The sequence below is a fragment of the Pituophis catenifer genome, unplaced genomic scaffold, assembly GCF_029215685.1.
Source record: "Pituophis catenifer annectens isolate HBS135680 unplaced genomic scaffold, rPitCat1.0.hap2 SCAF_1, whole genome shotgun sequence".
Lineage (NCBI taxonomy): Eukaryota > Metazoa > Chordata > Lepidosauria > Squamata > Colubridae > Pituophis > Pituophis catenifer.
The window spans coordinates 243,676,754-243,697,221 of NW_027256881.1; the positions used below are offsets into that span (position 1 = coordinate 243,676,754).

Here is a 20,468-nt window from a genome sequence, read left to right on the forward strand (position 1 = left end):
TTAAAAGCATTTTTTTCAGCTGAAGAGGTTGTAGAAAAAATGCTTTTAAAAGTTTTTAAAAAAAGCCTCTGATGATCCCATGGCTCAGCTTGGCATGGGGGGGGGCCCACAGGGATTTTTGCTACCGATTCTCCGAACCACCCGCCGCCATCGCTACCGGATCGGTAGATCCTGTCCAAACAGGGAGCATTTCACCCTGTTGAACACTAGCAATTCTATTTCAGATTATATTTTTCTTTAGATTATCCATGTAAAGGATGTTTAATAGCCATACCTTAATTTCTTCAGTATTGTTGAAAGAGGAATCAATGCAATGACAAACAATAGTGGTGATAGGGAGTCTCCTTGAAATATTCCTCTCTTGATATTAACTTTTACTAGTCTATCATCATTGAACAGCAACTGTGTCTTCCATTGTGCCTTCGATCTTTGCACAAAGCTTCTAATGTTTCTACTGACTCCTATCCCAAAGGTGCTTTTTCAAGAGGCAACTGGACTTTCTGTTTTTTCTTTAAAGACGTTTTGCTTCTCATTCCCCACCATCCAGTCAGAGCTGAAGAAGCTTCTTGGATGAGAAGCAAAACATCTTCAAAGAAAAACCAGAAAGTCCAATTGCCTTTTGAAAAAGCATATTTGGGACAACCATGACCTAGATGACTGAGAAACTCCATAACTACTGACTTCTATTATTTCTACGCTCTTAATCGTCCAATCATGGTGGCTCAGCAGACTAAAAGCATTGTGATTAACACCAGCTGTCTGCAATTACTGTAAGTTCGAATCTCACCAGGCTCAAGGTTGACTCAGCCTTCCATCCTTTCTAAGGTAGGTAAATTGAGGACCCAGTTTGTGGGGGCAATAAGCTGACTTTGTATAAATATACAAAAGTATGAAGGCTATTGCTTAGCGCATTGTAAACCGCCCTGAGTCTCCGGAGAAGGGCGGCATATAAATCAATTTAAAAAAAAAAAATCATGCCGCAGAGAATTGAATGTCTTTTTGTAATCAATTCAAGCTACATTTAGGTTGATCTTCCTTTTGCAGTTTTCCAAAATGATCTAGTCAATTAGGAGTTGATATTTTGTTCAAGTTTCCCTTCTGCAGTTTCCCTTCTGCTCAGGTAAAAGAGATTATTTTCAACCAGATGCTGTTGGACTGCATCAGCCACCAACCAATTAGCAATTTGAAAGTTGTCCGTAAGCAGGTACTTAGCCTATAGTTGCCTAGATCCTTTTTTTGGATCTTTTATTATCAGGTAGCTTTTGCCAGATGTTAACCAATCTTCAATTTCACTTCCTTGCAGTATGTTGTTAAGTTGCTTGACATTGTTATTATCATTACAGCTCATTGTGGCTTGCTTAAGCTGTCAGAAATGAAGTAAGGAGCAAATTTCGACTATCTCACTTTACTTAAGTCTTCTTTTTTTTTAAAAAAGAAAAGTTGTTCCTGGCCTTCTGGGGAACCACAGGTCACAGCTGGATAATCTTCAGGCAGTTAATAAATGCTTATACTGAGGCATTTGCCCTCTCCTAGCCTGACCCCTCAATCAGACTGAAAGTTAAGGAATGATGAAGCTACAGTTTATAAGGTGTAAATAAGCCACCTCTCTTGACATCATTCCTAGGTGATATTTATAGCACCAAGAGGGTGAGGATTAAGTGATATTAGCACAGGGCTTTGTGATTTACTTTCTTCCTAATATAATCCAAGATTTTACAAACAGATAGAGGCGCCATCAGTGCACATTACAGTAATAACGGAAGATTCTAGAATGCTTTTATCATGAAATGATTTGGTATTTACTATTGGTTATAGAGGTGTGCTGCAGTTGCTACGGATAAAAATAAATGTTTTAGCTATCTCTGTACTGGCTTTGTGTGTGCCTCCTCTGGAGAAATCTTTCTCCTTCTGAGTCACGACATTTGATACTCATAGTGGTTCATGGTCCAGGAATAAAATTGTTTTATACCACATCCTGGATATTTGATTTTCAAGTTTGGTGAGGTTTTTTCCCCCCTGCGTCTTCCATCTATCTCTTTCGTCCCCTCATTTGTTTCAGTATATAAGCCTCCTAGTATGATATATAGCAACAAAGAAGGCTGAATGATTGCACTGAGACAGGCATGTGTGGGAGGAGATGCAGCTATTTCACCCACCACTACCACTTGATTGCTGGTTTTAGAGCTACAACTGAATGCCTGATTGCAACCTGGCAACCCTCTTGATAGTGCCAGCCATTGAAGAGGATCTTCTCAAAGAAAACTAGCAGAGGCACAACCTGAGAATCCAACTAGAATTGTCACTAAAGAATATAGTGAAGGGAACACTCAAGTATGAACTTTGAATGCATTCACTGATTTTTCTTCAGTTCCAGGGAGGTGTTTGGTCTTTGGGCCCAGTCCTATGCGATGCCTTGATGACCATGGATGTCATGCTATGCACTGCCTCCATTTTCAATCTCTGTGCTATCAGCGTGGATCGGTAAGAAATTCTGCTCATTATGGCATTTAGATGCTAAGTTTCCCAACTCTTTCCGTTCTAACACATATTATACATACATACATACACACATATTTATTTAATCAGCTTTTTAGCTGCCTCAGCCACTGAAGCAACTCTAGAAGGGTTCTTTAGAAAAATTGAGGAAATGTAAGTTTAATGCTGCCATCCATAAGGACTGCAAATTTCTCATTTATATCGCATTCAGCATCTATAGTAGATGTAGATAGATCAATCAGTATCCACTCTCTGAACACTTACTATGTATTTGTTTTGTATATTCTGGCTTTAGAATGTACAAAAATGCATTGATTTCTCTAATCAACATACATATTTTTTTCATATTTTTTTCAATTTTCCAATACCAGTTATATATCTGTACATCCATTTCTCTAGCGTATGTGGGATATTGTTTTTTTTTTTTTTTAATTTTGATTTATATGCCGCCCTTCTCCGGAGACTCAGGGCGGCTTACAATGTGCTAAGCAATAGCCTTCATTCTTTTGTATATTTATACAAAGTCAGCTTATTGCCCCCAAAAACTGGGTCCTCATTTCACCTACCTTAGAAAGGATGGAAGGCTGAGTCAACCTTGAGCCTTGGCGAGATTCGAACCTGCAGTAATTGCAGGCAGCTGGTCTTAATAACCAGCTTAATAACAGGGTGTCTTAGACCACTGTACTACCAAGGCTCTTAAAGTGTAAAGTGAATTTTACAATTCACTCTGTAAAGTGAATTGTAAAATTCAGTGTTTGCAGACTGAAGAATATATTTGTTCTAATAACTCATTTTTGTCTATAATATATAATTTAGGTCTATTGAGTGAAAATGTAGAGAGAACAATGCTCTCCCCTAAAACACCCATTACTTTATAAAGGCAAGCTTTTTGCAGTCCATAAAGCAATATTCTATTCAGAAAAGGCAAATTCAGACATGATCAACACCCTTCTCACTAACAGAAGCTGAAGAAATTCTTCCAATAATTGCATTTGCGATTTTCTTATTGGAAAGAACTCAGGGCCGACCAAATAAAGGCAAGGAGGATACTGAGAAACTCTAGGAAACATAGGTGGTTTATTGTCTATACGTTGCTTCTGACTATTTTGTTTTATCCTATCTGTCGCTAGGCTCCCCATCAACTTTTTCCCGTTGTGCAGCTAATCGGACAAAGCTGCTTCTAGTGCAAGAAAATCTGAACATCATTTCTAATGTTTTCCTATTGTCACCGTTGAGCAAAGAAGGGGAAGAGTGGCGTTTTTCTCTTTGAGCTATAGACGGTAGCTAAAAGAATAGAATATAAACTTACCCATACCAACCAAAGACCATTGTAGTCATTACTCTCAAAGATGGTTGCTTTCAAATAATTTTTGAATTAAAATGAATTAAAACTAAGAAAGCTGCAATGACAATTCTTTTTTCTGTGGCTACCAACCAAGGAACTGACGATTTGGCGGGGATATCCTGTTCAATTGGGAAATTCACATTGTCTTCCCCATGCATCTGCCTTTTGGTTAGACCTGCGCTTGGAGTTAGAGCATGTCAGATGTAGGGTTTGCTTTGCCCAAGAGATAAGTTTAGGATTAATGGCCTTTGTGTTTTCAAACCTGTAGAGGTAATTCTTTTTTTTTTTTGTCTAAATGCTTGATATAACACTTATTAATCCACTAAAGCATTCATACTGCAGTCTCTCTTGAGAGTGATTTTAACCTGGAGACCTGAAATATCTGGCTTAATTTTTAGACTGCCTTTTCCTCCACTTCCTCTACTTTTTGTAACCACTTCTCTGATGAAGCGTTCTTGGGAACACAAATCTCATACCCATTTCAATGATCTCAGAAAGGAGGACAGAGCTGAGCCTAGTTAGTATTTGAATCAGAGAGTTCCAAGAAACCTCTGTAGACCAGATGATGAAAGCATCTTATCACCCTGTAGACTTGGGAAGATGGAAGCATACCTTGGAAGGAGTAAGAAAAAAACATTTCTATTTTGTTGCCAAGAAAGCCACATAGAGACATATTTCTTGAAATTATCAAGAGTTGAGGTTGATTTAAAGGAAACTTTACTTTGGGCTACCATATCAGAGTTTCAAAAATCCAGATAACTTCTAGATCAGGGGTGTCAAACTGGCGGCCTGCAGGCCAGATGCGTCATGCGCAAACTACACCCACCCCAGATCCGCGAAGGGAAAAAACACAGCGATACATCACATGATGGCAAGGTGACGCCGCGAGTTTGACACCCATGCTCTAGATGAAATGAAAGTGTTTTCATCTTGCTGATGTCTAGTGATCATTCAGGTCTTTGCATAGAGATATGAATTCCCCCCCCACACACACACACTATCTTTAATAAAGATATTGCCCATTTGTGATTCATATACTCATTTGTGGTACAGGGATAAAAATACTTGGGGCTATGACAATCAATTCAATCAAAACCTCTTTTGAATTTATTCCTCCAGATGCTAAAAATGTCCTGCTCTGGGTAGGAACTTGTACATTGCCCCTGCACTTTATACCACCATCTGCTCCATTGTCCCCAAATTTCACATCTTGAACGTTAACTGTGAAAGAGTGCTGATGACACGCACAAATGCTTTTAAAACATTTTGCATATATAACAGTCAGTCTGCATTAAGGAAAAAGAATAAAAATAGGAGCACTGCCGGAGACTAGCAGAAAGTTTATTGTGCATTTGAAAGAAATGACTTTACCCTGATATGGGGGACTATTGATATTATTTACAGTTTCACCTGGCTGCACAACAAGGCCCTTCAGCTGATAGTAATACTTGCTGTATTTTATTTGAAAAATAAACCAAAATACAAGGCTATCGACTCTGAATAGAAATTGAAATACAAAGCAGGGAAATAAGATAGACATATTTAATGGACAGAAAGCGTTTTCCAGTTCAAACTTTAGGGATTACCATATGTTTGTTGATTTATAACCAAGTTTTCATCTTATCAGGTCAAATTTTCTTTCACTAGCTCAGATTTTATAAGCTAAATAAATGAGGTTGAGACCTATTAAATTAGAACCCATTTTCTTCTGGAGAGGCCCAGTTTTTAGAACATGTTAGTCAGTGTAGTTGCAACTGTCCTTTACCAACAGTATGGATTGATTGAAGGTGGACAAGCAATATTATGGAGCCATTATGAGGAGAATAAATGTTCCATAGAGCAGGCAAGCGTAATTGGTAATTGCCAAAGGTAATTGGATGAGCAAAGAACTTGCACAGGGAAATATTGATATATCAGAATGGAGAAATAGGGGTAAAAGAACCTTTTGTGTTTGCCTTGTGGTGGCATAGCCATACAATAATGCTGCATTTCCTAAATAATGAATGGACAGAATGAGAAGAAAAATGGGAATTTCAAACCAGTAATACCTGAAACATCCTATATTACCCAGCTCCATCTTCTAGTCTTAAAGTTTGTTCTGTTTTACCATCATGAAGTAAACTGGTTCCACAAGGAACCCCACGGTTACACCCTGTTTTCTGTCATCCAGGTTCATTGCTGTCTCTGTCCCACTGAACTACAATCGACGACAGATTGACCTGCGTCAACTGATCCTCCTCTCCACCACTTGGATCTTTGCTTTTGCTGTGGCATCCCCAATTATCTTTGGTCTCAACAATGTTCCAAACCGGGATCCATCTTTCTGTCGTCTGGAGGATCAGAATTATATTGTATATTCCTCCATCTGTTCCTTCTTCATTCCTTGTCCTGTCATGCTGGTCCTCTACTGCGGCATATTCCATGGACTTAGGCGCTGGGAAGAGGCTCGGAAAGCCAAGCTGAAGAGTAGCATTTATCTGGGCAATAGGCAGGTATATGGTCCACCACCTGTCATTGAGAAGAACCAGGAGGATATCAAGGCAGAGGAATTTAACCCCTATGCTGGCTCCGATTGCACTTTACCCAGGGATTACAAGAACAATGGCATTCAAACTATGTCCTATCCACACATCAAATATGCACCGAATGGAGAACTCAGTAGGAAGCCAGCCAAAATCAATGGCAGGGAAAGGAAGGCCATGAAGGTGCTTCCAGTTGTGGTTGGTGAGTATAAAACATTAAATGGTTTTCAGGGTTGTAAACCATCAGACAGTTCAATTTCAGATCAAGACATCTGTAAAACTAGGGTATAAAAAAAAAATAGGATACAGTGATGCATAGAGAGAGACATTTGGCATTCTGATAAGTACAGCATGACACAGAAACTGGCTTTTTTTGTTCCTCATTTTGTGTCTCTTAATTGCACTTTAGTGGCTGACTAGAGAGATAATTCCAAAAGGACGAAGTGAGCGTTGCACATCTGATCATCCTCGGAAGACTGAGTCCTCTGAAACTCCCTTCATAGTATACGTGCGTGTTTGTACTTACACACAGGCACCCATTCCTCACCCCTGTATAGTTGGGCTGCTAAGTGCCAGCTTTCCTTCTAAAAGACCCTTTGCCTTTAACAGATGTGTGGCAGGCAGAATCTAAACAATTAAATCTTGTTCCACTACCACATTCCCACACTAAGACATTTATTATACTTTTGCTACAGCTTCATAATGGTTTGGAGGGATTGAAGAGTAAAAATGCTACCGTGCAAAGATTCTCTGTTTTTAGTAGGAAAAAGTCCAATAAAATGGCATTTTTTTAGGAGACTTATAGAGTGAGGCAAAAATGTTCTTCAAAATGGAAGTAGGAAGAATTCTTCAACAGCTTGGTAGGGTGAGGCTATTGATTACAATAGCCTCATCCTATCAGGCTGCCAAATAATTCTGGAAACAACTGTATTATCATGGATTGAATTAGGCATTAATGGAAATGGATTTTCTGGGATTTATTGTTAAAACACCAGAGCAATTCCAAAGGATAGTACAGGTAATCCTTGACTGATGACCACAATTGAGCCCAAAATCTCTGTTGTTAAGTCAGACAATTGTTAAGCGAGTTTTGCCTTATTTTATTATCTTTCTTGCCCCAATTGTTCAGTGAATTACTGCAGTTGATAAATTTGTAACTCGGTTGTTAAGTGAATCTGGCTTCCCCATTGACTTTGATTGTCAGAAGTTCGCAAATGGTGATCACATGACCTTGGGACACAGCAATGGTTATAAAAATGAACCAGTTGCCAAGCATCTGAATTTTGATCATGTGGCCACGGGGATGCTGCAAAGATCATACCTATGAAAAATGGTCCTAAGTCACATTTTTCAGTGCCGTTGTAACTTTGAATGAAGCTCTCTAAACGAACGGTTGTAAATCGAGGACTATCTGTAGTAAACAAATATGAGTGAGCATAAAAATGACAAGCAGATGACATTTCAGATTTTGCTTAGTCCTAGTTTTTGTGCAGTTGGTGCAGTTGGTTGGCGATTGTGAGAACTGACCGCTGGACTAGATAGGCCTGATCCAGCAGTTCACTGCTTAAGTTCTTATGTATCAGAAGTTGAGAGGAACCGATTGGAGGTGAGTGTTCGCATTCTTGAAACAGAGATGAAGCTAGCTCATAAAAGACACCTTGGCAGTCAACATTTTCTGTCCCAGTAGGGTCAAACCCAGGAGAGGGCCTGAAGCCACAGACTTTTTTCTTTAGGCACCCATAGTTGGGCACCCATAGTTGTTCAGACATCTCAATTCAGATAAACAATTTTTCCCATCTATGCTAGATGCCCAGTTGGTCTGATTAGTTAATTAGTCCTTCCTTAATTTATTGATCTTTTGAGGATAATCTGAAAAGGCAGTAGGATTGTTTTCACCAAGTAACTTTTTCAGACATTCTAGTTGGACTTAACTCCTCTGGGATCTAACCAAATTTCCCCTGCAGGTTTTGGCACATTGTTCTCTGGAGAAAAAGAAAAAAGAAAAATCAGGGATCTCAGTCCTGTATAATATTCTGCTTATGAACGGATTGTGTCATTCGAGCTATATAGAGATTTCAAACTGCATTGAGGAGTAGCAGAACAACTGGGCTTTTTATTTGCTAAGAATGGACAAAGGAGAAAACAATAAGAACTTTAGATCCTTCTCTCTCTTTTTTAAAATGAAAGTACAGAACAATGAGTTATGTTAATTTTCACCTTTACGTAGCTGACTTTATGCTGTAATATCTTATTCTCAGCATGTTCCAAATTTCTGTAGAAGCAGCATAGGCACTAAGAAACAGAGTCCACTCATTTTCAGGAGGATTTGCAACAACTTAAAATCTACACAGTGAATTTTATTTTTCCTCTCCTGTTCTTTTTCTTTAAATTGCTTGACTTGCCAAATCCTCCTTATATCAGACTCCCCGGAGAAGCAGTCTGATTCAATGATTGAACAAAAGTTCAGGATTCCCTTTGATATACAGTACAGGAGAACACAGAATACAGGTAATCCTCAATTTACCTCAGTTCATTTAGTGACCATTCAAAGTTACAATGTCACTGAAAAAAGTGATTTATGACCATTTTTCACACGATCGTTGCAGCATCCCCATAATCGCATGATCAAAATGCAGATAGTTGGCAACTGATTCATATTTATGACGGTTGCAGTGTCCCAAGATCATGTGATCACCTTTTGCAACCTTCTGACCAGCAAAGTCAATGGGGAAACCAAATTCTTTTAAAAACTGTGTTACTAACTTGAACGACTGTCGTGATTCACTTAACAACTGTGGCAAGAAAGGTTGTAAAATGGGACAAAGCTCACTTAACAAATGCCTCACTTAGCAACATAAATGTTGGGCTCAATTGTGGTCGTAAGTTGAGGACTGCCTATATGTTGGACAACCAACAGAGAGTGACTAACCATTTTGACCAATAACTTCTAGTTTTCTTTCTTACTGCCATCTAGAAATATTCTGGATTTATGCAGCCAAGATTTTGTCAGCCACATTCAGTTCAGTTAAAGAGCAGAGCTGTGAATGGAAAAGGGCTTCTGCTGCATATGAAAATGTCATTTTAATTTTGGAACTTTGGCAATAGAGCTTCTTACAAGAATTTGCTTTCCCTGGTCAGAAAGCAGGCTAGGTTTTGCAGATCTGGAGATGTGATGCTGAAGGAGGAAGGACCAATATAAGAACTGTTATGAGAAAGAGATGCTTTTGCTCTTTTCTTCGGTGTTTTGCACTCAGGTCCGTGAAAAGCAGTGGTGGGTTCCTCCCGGTTCTGCCCGGTTCCGCCAAGCCGGTAGCGGTGACGATATGATGTCACCGAACCGGTTCTGCCCCACCCACCCACCCCCCCCGTGTTATTCTTACCTTTTATTTGGCCCCACCCCCAATCTATTGCTGCCTCCTGAGTCCCAGCTGATGGCTAGAGGGAAAAAAACTGTTTAAACTCTTGCCACAGAGCTTCAAAGGGCCGCTCTACAGCTGATCAGTGTTAAAAGAAAACAAATGAGTAGACCGGTGCCTGCAAAAATCAATGGGTAGACCAGTGGCTGCAAAAATACATGAGTAGACCAGTGCCTGCAAAAATAAATGGGTAGATCGGTACAGCTCTGCAAGCAGTTAAAAGCCTGATAGACCAGTACCTCTGCTAAATCCTAAATAATTGTCACATGACCATCAAGCCACGCCCACAAAATAAGCCACGCCTACAGAACCGGTAGTAAAAAAATTTAGAACCCACCCCTGGTGAAAAGAGACGCCTCTGTAGTGGCTCGCTCACTGCACAATCATTCCATTGCAGCAAAAGCCTGGATAAGCCATTTGTGGTTGTGGATCGGAGTACATCCAGCCTGTTTTTGCATCTTAATGAAAATTAGATGATGTATTAACCACTTTACAGCTGAATATTAGCAACATTAAAGGTCTCCAGCTCCTTACAATCATTTCCACACCAGAGCCTCCCTTTGGAAGAATTGCATTTGAAAAATGCTCTGCTGTCTTCCCTGGATATGCTGTTTAGAGCTTGCAGAAATCCAGATGCAAAAGCGAAGGATATTCAGAGTACACATGGGTGAATATAAGTGTTGAAGGTAGGGAAGTGGAACATGCATTATAATGCAGAAACTATGACATACATAGTATGTAAGAATGGACCATATGTGTGTCTGTGTGTGTGGTGTCAATATGACTTAACCCCCAGTAGCCTATGTACGCATACTCAGGTTGCCTGTGTATACACATATGTTACATTCTTGGTAATTTGGCAAAGAAGCAACCATGTGATTGCAGTAAAAGATGTGTTTGATTAAAAAAAGAAACACTAAGAAGTACAATAAGTGTGTCCATTTAAGCTGCAAATCACCTTTTCCCCCTTGACTCAATATTACTGCAAGATATTATGATTTCAGATTTTTACTTTCCATGTTGAGAACTGGGTCTAAATCTTTCCAGAATCGGCAACACAGTAATTCCCCACCCATCCAGCTACAGAGGCAGATTAAAAAGAGAAATACCATGAAAACTAACATTCAATTTAAGGCCGAATCCTCCATACATACACTCATTTATTCCTTTCAAAAATATGATTTTCACTGATTTTTTAAAAATTGTCCCCAAACAACCCAAGGATCGCTGGGTCCTATATCAAGCAAGAAAAGAGGATCCACATCTAATTAAACAAGGTAACTGAAGAATAAAACAAATGAGTTTTAAGAAGTGCTCTGCTGAGCTTTGTATAAATTGAGGGATGTGCTTGCTACCGCAGAATTCAAAATGATTTGTGCTATTTCCTACAAAGTGCTGCCAAAGCAAGAGCCTCCAGCTGCTTTGCAACGTCCCGCCAGGGAGGAAAGTCAATTTTCCGACAAGGCCAGGCTCTTCCTCTCTTACCTTCTTGGCATGCCCTGTAGCAGCTACAGGCAGACAACCAGGCAGCGTTTCTTGAATGCTCAAGAACTGAGATTTCCCTGAGATCTCACACAGACTGTTCTGACCTAGGCTTCCTTTATCTTCTTTGACACGCTGCCAAAGACCTAATTGGCAATTATCTTGGCAAGGCCATATGGAAACAGAATAAAAAACGGAGCTTCACAACCTTGCTTCCTGCAAAGGCCAACATGCCTTTGCTCTTCCTTTATGTTTTATGGGAGGGGCCAATCATCTCCAAGCCTTACTCTTAAATTGTCCCTTTTGTTTTAACTGTTCTTGCCTTCTGACAGCTCTGCGTATGCGCGCACTAGGAACAGGCTCCCCCTGTTCCTCTGCCTCTGATGTCTGACTCTGGAGGCTCTGGAATCTGCACATAACTCCCAGATGGCCCTGGCCCCATCTCTGCCTCCAACGCAGAGCCCTCATCCGAGCCTTCCCCAGACTCCAGGACTGGCCCATGTTCCTCCCCAGTCTCTTCACTGTCTGACTCTGCTGCCCAGCTCCGCAGGCTGCTGGCAGACCACAACACAGACTTAGGACTTCCACTGGGATTGCATGCACGTTTGGTGCGTAACAGGAAAGTTATCTGCTGATTTGGGGTATCCCTGGAGGCTTGAGAAAGATAGCACTTTTCTTTAGAGATAAAATGCTCCCCTTCCCCCAAACTGCCCACTGAAGATGGAGCATGCTCTGGAAGTGAAGCAAAGGTGGAACAACAGATGGTATGATAAAGAGCAAGCAAAGTTATTGAGAGTGGCAGGTCAGACCTAAAATTGACACATGGTGATTCTTCCGAGCCGAGTTCTTTATTGTTTTCAAGCCTATAGACAAAATCTTGCCAGATTGAGGGCTCTGCTACCTGCACCTACAATATATTCTGTAAACTATTAGGGAGGGACTGTCTTCACCCACTTTCACACAACATCCAGACTGAGTTGCCTCTTAGTCATCTGGAATGTGCTTCCTCTCTCCTGGGAATCCATCTCCTTATTACATTTCATCACAGGAAGAGGCTCGTAGATACCAGAGGCCCATAAATACACTTTCTACCCATCCCTTGCCAGTCAACACCCACCTGCTTAACTCACTTTAGCCAGTCATCTGCTGGAGAAGAGGTAACTATTCCCTCCTTATTGTGAGGCCTCTCTGCTTCTCATGTGCTTCTATTTAATGATATTGTATTTAACCTGGCACATATGTTGGAATATGTTGACCCTTCTGGTTTTAACCCGTGAAGTGCCCTTCAAGATCAGCAAAATATAGTGAAACTTAAGAGTACTTTCTAGGTATATTCTGCATTTTGGGGTCCCAGAAATAGTTTCTAGTAGCCCAGTTTGGCAAGATGTTTTTGCATTGCAGAAAAACCTGACCAACCACCTTGTGTGCCTTGTTTCAGCTTTTGCAGAAAGATCTGTTTCCTAAGATTCCAGCGAGGTAAATGCAGATGCTACTAGAGCCTACACGGACAGCACTTATGCACCAGCTGCACTGTATCTTCCTGACCCCAGGATCCCTAAGGTCCTAGTGCATCAATTAATATGTTAATAGATATGCAAGTATCCATTTTAATAAATAAATATGCATTCCAAGGGACCTTGAATTTATATATAAACTGATGTAGGAGGTGTCTGCTGGTGTTTCATTCAGCTAATGCTAGGTACATTTAAACTGGACACCAGATGCATCAAGAACGGGGAAATTAAATATATTTCAGCATTCTTAAATGCAAAGAATTTAGGCAGAGCAGAAATGGCAACCTCACATTATTAAAAGGTAACCTTGGTGGATTTTTTTCCTCCCTCATTTTTTAAAAAATGTACTGTACATGCCACTGTTCAAAATTGACATGTTTACTTTTGAGAAAATAAGACATACGCAAGGAAGAACTGGCTCATTTTTCCCCTCTCTCTTTTTCAAAGGTGCTTTCCTTTTCTGTTGGACTCCTTTCTTTGTGGTGCACATAACCAGAGCTCTCTGTGAGTCCTGTATCAGGTCTGGCCAAGTAATCAGTATTGTCACATGGCTGGGTTATGTCAACAGTGCCCTCAACCCTATCATCTACACAATCTTCAACACCGAATTTAGGAATTACTTCCGCAAAGTTTTGCACATCTTCTGCTAGTCCTGCTGGATTCTTTGTCTAGAACTGAACCCAGAAGAAAGGAGAGTATATTGCACTGGGGAAAGAGCCAGACCAATTATTGACTTTGTATAGTTTAATAAAGCTTTATTTCTTATTACATAGTTGTGTGCTTCAATTTTTTTTCACTTGATAAAAATACTGCTTTCTAGACAGCAGTATGCAAAAATGGCCTGAAGCCAATGCATTGTTTGTGAGACTTCATGATAATCTTCTAAATTGACTGAGAAAAATACTCCATTTGGGGTTTGCCATCTGTCCTCCATTCAAGCAGAACATTTATTCAGAAAAGCATTTGTGATGGTTGTCCCACAATAATGACTGCATTTTTCCCCAAAGAAATGTAGATGTATCTCCTGAGTGATGCTGTAAGAATTTATACATGTTTTGATGGCTCTGATAGAGTCTAGGGTTCCCCCCCCCTCACTTGTAAAAATAATTAACCATCAGAAGATGTTTAATGCCTAGAATCTTTGGCAAAGGATGTGATGAGTTAGAAACTGAGAAAACAGAGATAGGGCTGGAAAAACGACCATGCTTGTCATAGCTATAATAGTTTGTGCATTTCGCTGGCTCAGAGAGTGCTGCTCAATGTCAAAGGCATGGATAAGATGCATAATCAATTTGATCACGCTCTATGTACCATGGCATCAGAAAACCATTATGATGATGAGGATAATTTAATCTGACTATAGCATGGCAAATATATGTCTGTTTGCTCAGCCTGTAGTCCTGCTCATACACAAGAATTAATAGTCATATATATTGTATTGAAAATAGTTGATCTGGGAGAGGAATTTAATTCCCCCGCTTTGAAAATTCTCTTGAAAAAGTTATGATATCAACACTTAAAAATTGAATTTCCTGATACACCAAATTCTTGCCCATTGGACAATTGGACAGATTCAAGGTGTTAGTTATCACCTTTAAAGCGCTCCATGGCTTAGGACCTGGGTACCTACGAGACCGTCTTTTGCCACCAATAGCCTCCCACCGACCAGTTTGTTCTCACAGGAAGGGACTATTCAGGGTACCGTCAGTCAAATTATGTCGACTGGCGACTCCCAGGGGGAGGGCCTTCTCTGTGGGGGCTCCAACCCTTTGGAATGAACTGCCCCCAGAGATACGGAATATCCCTGATCTCCGTGCTTTCCGCCGTGCCCTCAAGTCCCTGATGTTCCAACAGGCGGGGCTAAACATACGAACATGTGAATGATTTTTTAAATGTTATCTAATTCTGGGTTTTATTTAATTGACCAAACTAAGTAATAATTTTAATTAGCAATTTTATGATGTTTGTGTGTCTATATTTTTCTTGACTGTACACCGCCTTGAGTCCTACGGGAGAAAGGCGGTATAGAAATTAAATAAATAAATAAATAAATAAATAAATAAATAAATAAATAAATAAATAAATAAATAAATAAATAAATAAATAAGCTATTCTACTGAGTGCCCCTCTCTTCAGGAAAGAGATTCAGGAAAGTTTTTTTTTAAATCCTTTGGATTTTTGTATGCCCAAACTCCCACAGTACAAATTTTAACCTTATGAAAATTCTGAAAACACAACATATTTAGGCAATTGTGCATGTTTTAATAAGAAATCCCTTTTATGAAAATTTAACCTAACTATCTAGATATGAAAAAAAGAGTATCTGGGAATTAAGGACAAAAAAACCCAAAGAATAAAGACACCAGTCCCACACAGAACATAAAATGAATATAATTAAAGTAATGAATGTAGCACCTATTTGAGTAGGATCTTAGGTTTGAGAAGATACGTAGGATTCCTTTCATACAGGAAAGATTTGAGAAACAGCAGACTGGTCTTCTGCTTAGATGTTAATAGTATTTATTCCCTTCTGTTTCTCTTCATTTTGAGAGCAATAGAACATGAACCTCTTAGGAGAGGTTGACTGGACTGCGGTTTAGTCAAATTGAGGTGTACCATCTCCTCCATTGTTCAATATAGCTAGCAAATCAAAGCATTAGCAAGTATCTGAACTCACTTTGGTGGCCCTGCAGTTAAAACACTAAAGAAATTGAAGAAGCTACAGTGTGTAAAAGACCTTATATTTATAACTATGTTTATGGAGGGAAAATAAAATACAAACTCAGGTCTCTTACCTTCCCAACATGGGATGACTATATCAGATACTTTTGGGGACCTATTGAGATGTCAACATATAGGGTTGATCTCCCTCTAGTCAGATAGGGATCAGATGAGTAGCATGATAGGGGTGCAATTCTGCTGCTGTACCTACAGTGGCTTTTTTGGTGCTCTTGATTGATGAGGGCAAACAAATATAAAGTCCTTCCTCCAAATGCCATTCACCTCCCCTTTACAATGTCTTGACAAATGCAGATTTAGGAACAACTGAAAATATATATTTGCTACATTTACAAAATCCATCATGATGACATTTACCAACATTGCATTGAAACAAGTCTTCTCATACCTCCGTTTGAATGTTTGCCTAGGTAGATGTTTAGAGCTATTATATTTAACTGTGTTGTTGCTTACACACGATTGATCTATAAACACATTTCTGTGATTGGCCAGAAACACCTTCCACAAAATAGCATCAATATCTCTATAAAGTTTTTTCTTCTTCTTGGCTTAAAACCAGTACTTTTTTTTTTATCTATTGTGATTTTTAACACTCAAGAAGTGCTATTTTCAAAATTAGTCTTCTTGCTAGGATGTAAGATTCTCTCTCCTCAAGTGAGATGCTGACGAAATAGACAGTTGCACCTTTGCTTTTATTTTTGGCAGCACAAACAGAAAGCTGTAAATGTGGTGCAAATGTTTAATGATTTGATCACCGAGTTCCAGAAAGATGTCCGAGATATTTTTTTCATCTATATAATCAGAAGTATGAAAATCAAAATTATAAGAAAACAGCCATACCATTCTTCCAACAGCAGAAAAGGTGCCTTGAAGGACTTATGTCCTGTTTTGACTGCATGTCTTCCAAAGAAATCCTAGATAATTGATGGACCCCCTGGAACAAGATTTGAGACAGAAGATGAAAAAGAAAAAAGATTCGTATGATGTTGGATGGAAATTACTGTTTTGATTCCATCAATTTATCATATCTGATGTTTTAAATTGCTTAAGCATCATCATGTTAATGTCAGCTCTTAACAACCACATAGACATTCTCCAGAATGATTATTCCAACCTGACTCTTCAGATCTGCCAACTGTGCCCCATCACCATTGTAATCAAGTACATTCATCTTATTGGTCATTCTCTTCTTTTCCTTTCCACCTAACCAAACATTAAGGACTTTTCAAGAGAACTGGCTCTTCACATTTCACATATAATAATTTGAGCCTGATCACATGTGCCTTGAGTGAGAATTTTGGATTAATTTTTCTATGATCCATTTATTTGTTTTCTTGGATATCCAGTTTTCAGCTCTTCTACATACAATACCACTGTTCAAAAGCTTCAATACTTTTTCTATATTACTTCTGATTTGCAGTATTCCACAGTGTAATTTACCTATGTATTCTTGCAATCAGCTGTGATTTAATTACATGTCCTTAGTGGCATGTGACTGACAAATAAGTACAATTGTTGCTATTTCAGTTCTCAATAGGACAAATTCTACCATTTTACTGGAATAGCAGTCAATTCAGTAATGTTAAAATGCTATTTATGCCACTCTGTATTGTGGTAGATTGTTGAGAAAGTCTAGCAGAATAACAGGATTGTAGTTTGAAGTCTACAGGGTTCAGGACCATGGACAGTTACTGTAATTATTTAATACAGAGTTCCCCAACCTTTTCGGCTTTGTGGGCCAGCGGGTGGAGGAGAGGGGATGGTTCCATGCAAGCGGTGGGCAAGTACATGCATGCGCAGCTTCATTTGGTCGAGCAGAGGGCAAGCATGCCAGCCATTCATGCAAATGGAGCATGCATGTATGTGCTTGCCCGCCACTTCTGCAGCTCAGTTCTAAATGGCTCAAGGCTTGGAATTGAAGACTCCTGTTTTAATAGGTCCAGCAAGTAACAGCATCTATTTGATCTGGGTTGATCTTGAGTAACAAAGCAGGGTCCTGCTACTTTGCTGGAAGACCACAACAAAATCTGAGGAGAGAAAGGTATCTAAAAATTACTGAAAGAAGGGAAGGTCCAAACAGTTCTGTATGTTTACAAAGAAGACCATATGGGTATGAATGTTGGAACTCAACAAGGGAGATTTCAGCTTTGAATTTTCCTGCAATACTAATCTAATTATTGAATAATTATTCTCTATAGGTATTCATATATTCCACATTATCAATGTAACAACTACAAAAGGTTCATAATGCTTCCAGCACTGTGGGCATTGTAAAGAATTTTTACCGTATTGGAGAACTTTTACATTATTTGTAAATTTGTACGGCCTGGCCTAACTCTCCCTTTTAAATTTTTTAAATCGTTTGATTTGTTTTATAAATTGGGTGTTTTAATCTGTGTTTCGGCCAAAATATTTAATAATTTTAAGGGACTTTTAATGTTTGTATTATCTGTATTTTATCTTGGCTGTTCACCACCCTGAGTCCTCCGGGAGTAGGGCAGTATAGAAATTTGATAGATAAATAAATAAATAAATAAATAAATAAATAAATAAATAAATAAATAAATAAATAAATAAATATTAATTCAATTTGTATGCCGCCCCTCTCCGAAGACTCAGGGTGGCTCACAATGCATTTAAAATCATTATAAAAAACATTTAAAAATTAAAAACATTAAAAACATTAAAACTCATTCACATCATTCATGGCCGGATCTCGCCGGATCGCAAGAGCGAGATCAACGGTCCCAGGCCTGCCAGAAAAGCCAGGTCTTCACTGCTTTTCGGAAGGCCAATAGGGTGGGGATGGTCCAGACCTCAGGAGGTAACTGGTTCCAGAGAGCTGGGGCAGCCACAGAGAAGGCTTTCCTCCGCGGGCCCGCCAGTCACATTGTTTAGCTGATGGGACCCAGAGGAGACCAACTCTGTGGGATCTTACCGGTCATTGGGAGTTATGCGGTAGAAGGCGGTCTCGAAGATACCCTGAATATGATTAATAGAATCAGATTCCATATGTGTTTTAGTTAAGATTTAATACACATCAGGAAACTAAATTTACTGAAAAGTAGAACTGCTTCATATTTGAACAAGAATCACAAAGACCTTTTGCTGTTATAATCTTTATTGAAACTTCATCAGAGGAATCTTAAAAGGATGCAGACCCAGAAGCTGCTTTAAATAACATTTTCAAAATACTTCAAAGAATTCCCATAATCCATCAGAGCAGCAGGAGGCAACAGCTGAATATACCCATTTGTTTTATAGCAGCTTTGTAGAAAAGCTTGCAAAGATCCATCAGCTTCCGAAGTTCCCTTAAAACAGTGGAGCTCCTTGATGCTCTTGTCCCCTTAAGGTTTAATTTTTTGCTTGGTTAGAGAAAATTCATATGTTGGCCAGCAACATGCAAGTAATACTATGCCTTCGCCATCTCGGTGAAGAGTTTTATTTATATTTTATTTTGCTTATCACAGAACTTCACAGAAGAATTGCTGGTCCAGCCAGTCTGCTGCACCACACAATCCATGAAATTGGAAGAAAGGAGGTTTTAGACAATAACTTTTTCAATCACGTTATCTGTATCATGATCTTCTTCTGTCTGAACAGTTACTGCGGTTGACTGCCCACACATATGCTGATGGTCTTTCCAATCCTGAAAATGAGCACAAAAAAAGACTGAATCGAAAGCAATTATTGAATAAAGTAAAAGTACAGCAACATACAGCAGGGGCAGGGAATGCTACCGTTACATAATGGTATGTGGGAATGACCTTGGGAGACAGGGCAATATCATGCAGCCAAGGGAACAGTCCAATAAAAGGCAGCTTAGCCAGTAGCAGGAATGTGGGTGGGGCAAGAGATGTAGAAGAGACCCCCCCTAGCGTTTGGGGAGCTGTGGGGGAGGGGAGAGAAGTATTTTCAGACTTGCAATATTCTATTAATGTAACCTTCCAATAAGGTAGAATTAACTCATCCGGTCATATTTCCTGTCTGTAAGGCTGCTATCAATTTGCAAATGTGCAAATACTTCTCTTTCCACCCTTCTCCTTTGCAGCTCCCCAAACTAGGAAGTCTCTCTTTGAACCTCTTACCCAGTCCACATTCTTGCTGTGAACCAAACTGCCTTTTATCTGATCATTCCCTTGGCTGCATCTTGTTGCCTTGTCTCCCAAGGTCATTCTCACATAGCATTACACATTTTATTTATTAATAAATAAAGCATTACACAAAATGACTCTCACATAATTGCACTCCCAAGTAATTCCTAAACTTGCTTAGTAATTGGGTGCTAAAATCTTTGGTACATCCCATCTTTCTTAAATACATATCCTAGACAAGTTGGAAAAAGGAGAAAGCATGAACACCCAATGAAATTATCGAACTGAAAGAGACATTTATTGAAATCCAAAATTAAATAGCACTAAATTGTAAATGGCAATAAAGCACCATACTACCAAATTAAAAAGACCCTGTAGTGGCAATGCAGAAGATCATTGTTATTCCGAGGAAGACATATTTTGATTTTTTTTTCTTCGTATCAAGAAAGGTCTAGATGTTTAGAGCTTATTCTGAGCTAACCTGCTTGTTTTTTGCTCTTATTTGCTGAATAAAGGAGAAAAGGGGGGTGGGGGGTGGGAAATCTTCACTGCAAATCTATGAAACTCTCTGACTTTTAGTTACCATCCCAGAGTCAGGGGCCACTCAGCCAATGTCAGGTCTTACAATCTCATGACCATAAAAGCAGGGCCATGACATCATGGTTCCAGGTTTTGATAGAAATCTTGGGATGGTTGTTTGTTGGGAGTTTCTGCACAGAACTTAGCATTGGTTAATACTGTAATGTAAGCTGCTCAGAGATGCCTCATGGTGAGATGGGTGGCAAATGAATTTAATAAATAAAATTGGATACTATGGCTGCCCTTGGAGTATCTCTGCTGTTCCTATTAGGGAGCTCCTG

General features: G+C 39.3%; 2 protein-coding genes across 3 annotated transcripts in view; one reads left to right on the forward strand and one right to left on the reverse strand.

Annotated features, from left to right (window-relative positions):
* DRD4 (dopamine receptor D4) overlaps positions 1-13,425 on the forward strand; it is a 31,284-nt gene extending 17,859 nt beyond the window's left edge. The window contains exons 2-5 of the mRNA XM_070957380.1: positions 2,369-2,481; positions 6,012-6,565; positions 8,785-8,871; positions 13,223-13,425. Of these exons, the coding sequence (XP_070813481.1) occupies positions 2,369-2,481; positions 6,012-6,565; positions 8,785-8,871; positions 13,223-13,425 (957 nt within the window). The remainder of the gene's footprint in view (positions 1-2,368; positions 2,482-6,011; positions 6,566-8,784; positions 8,872-13,222) is intronic.
* A 5,207-nt stretch (positions 13,426-18,632) lies between these two features.
* The window catches only part of DEAF1 (DEAF1 transcription factor), a 28,630-nt gene continuing 26,794 nt past the window's right edge, over positions 18,633-20,468 (reverse strand). The window contains exon 13 of one of the 2 annotated variants that reach the window (XM_070957382.1): positions 18,633-19,163. In XM_070957382.1, the coding sequence (XP_070813483.1) occupies positions 19,059-19,163 (105 nt within the window). In that variant the 3' untranslated portion in view covers positions 18,633-19,058. The remainder of the gene's footprint in view (positions 19,164-20,468) is intronic. The other variant, XM_070957383.1, reaches the window with a different exon arrangement.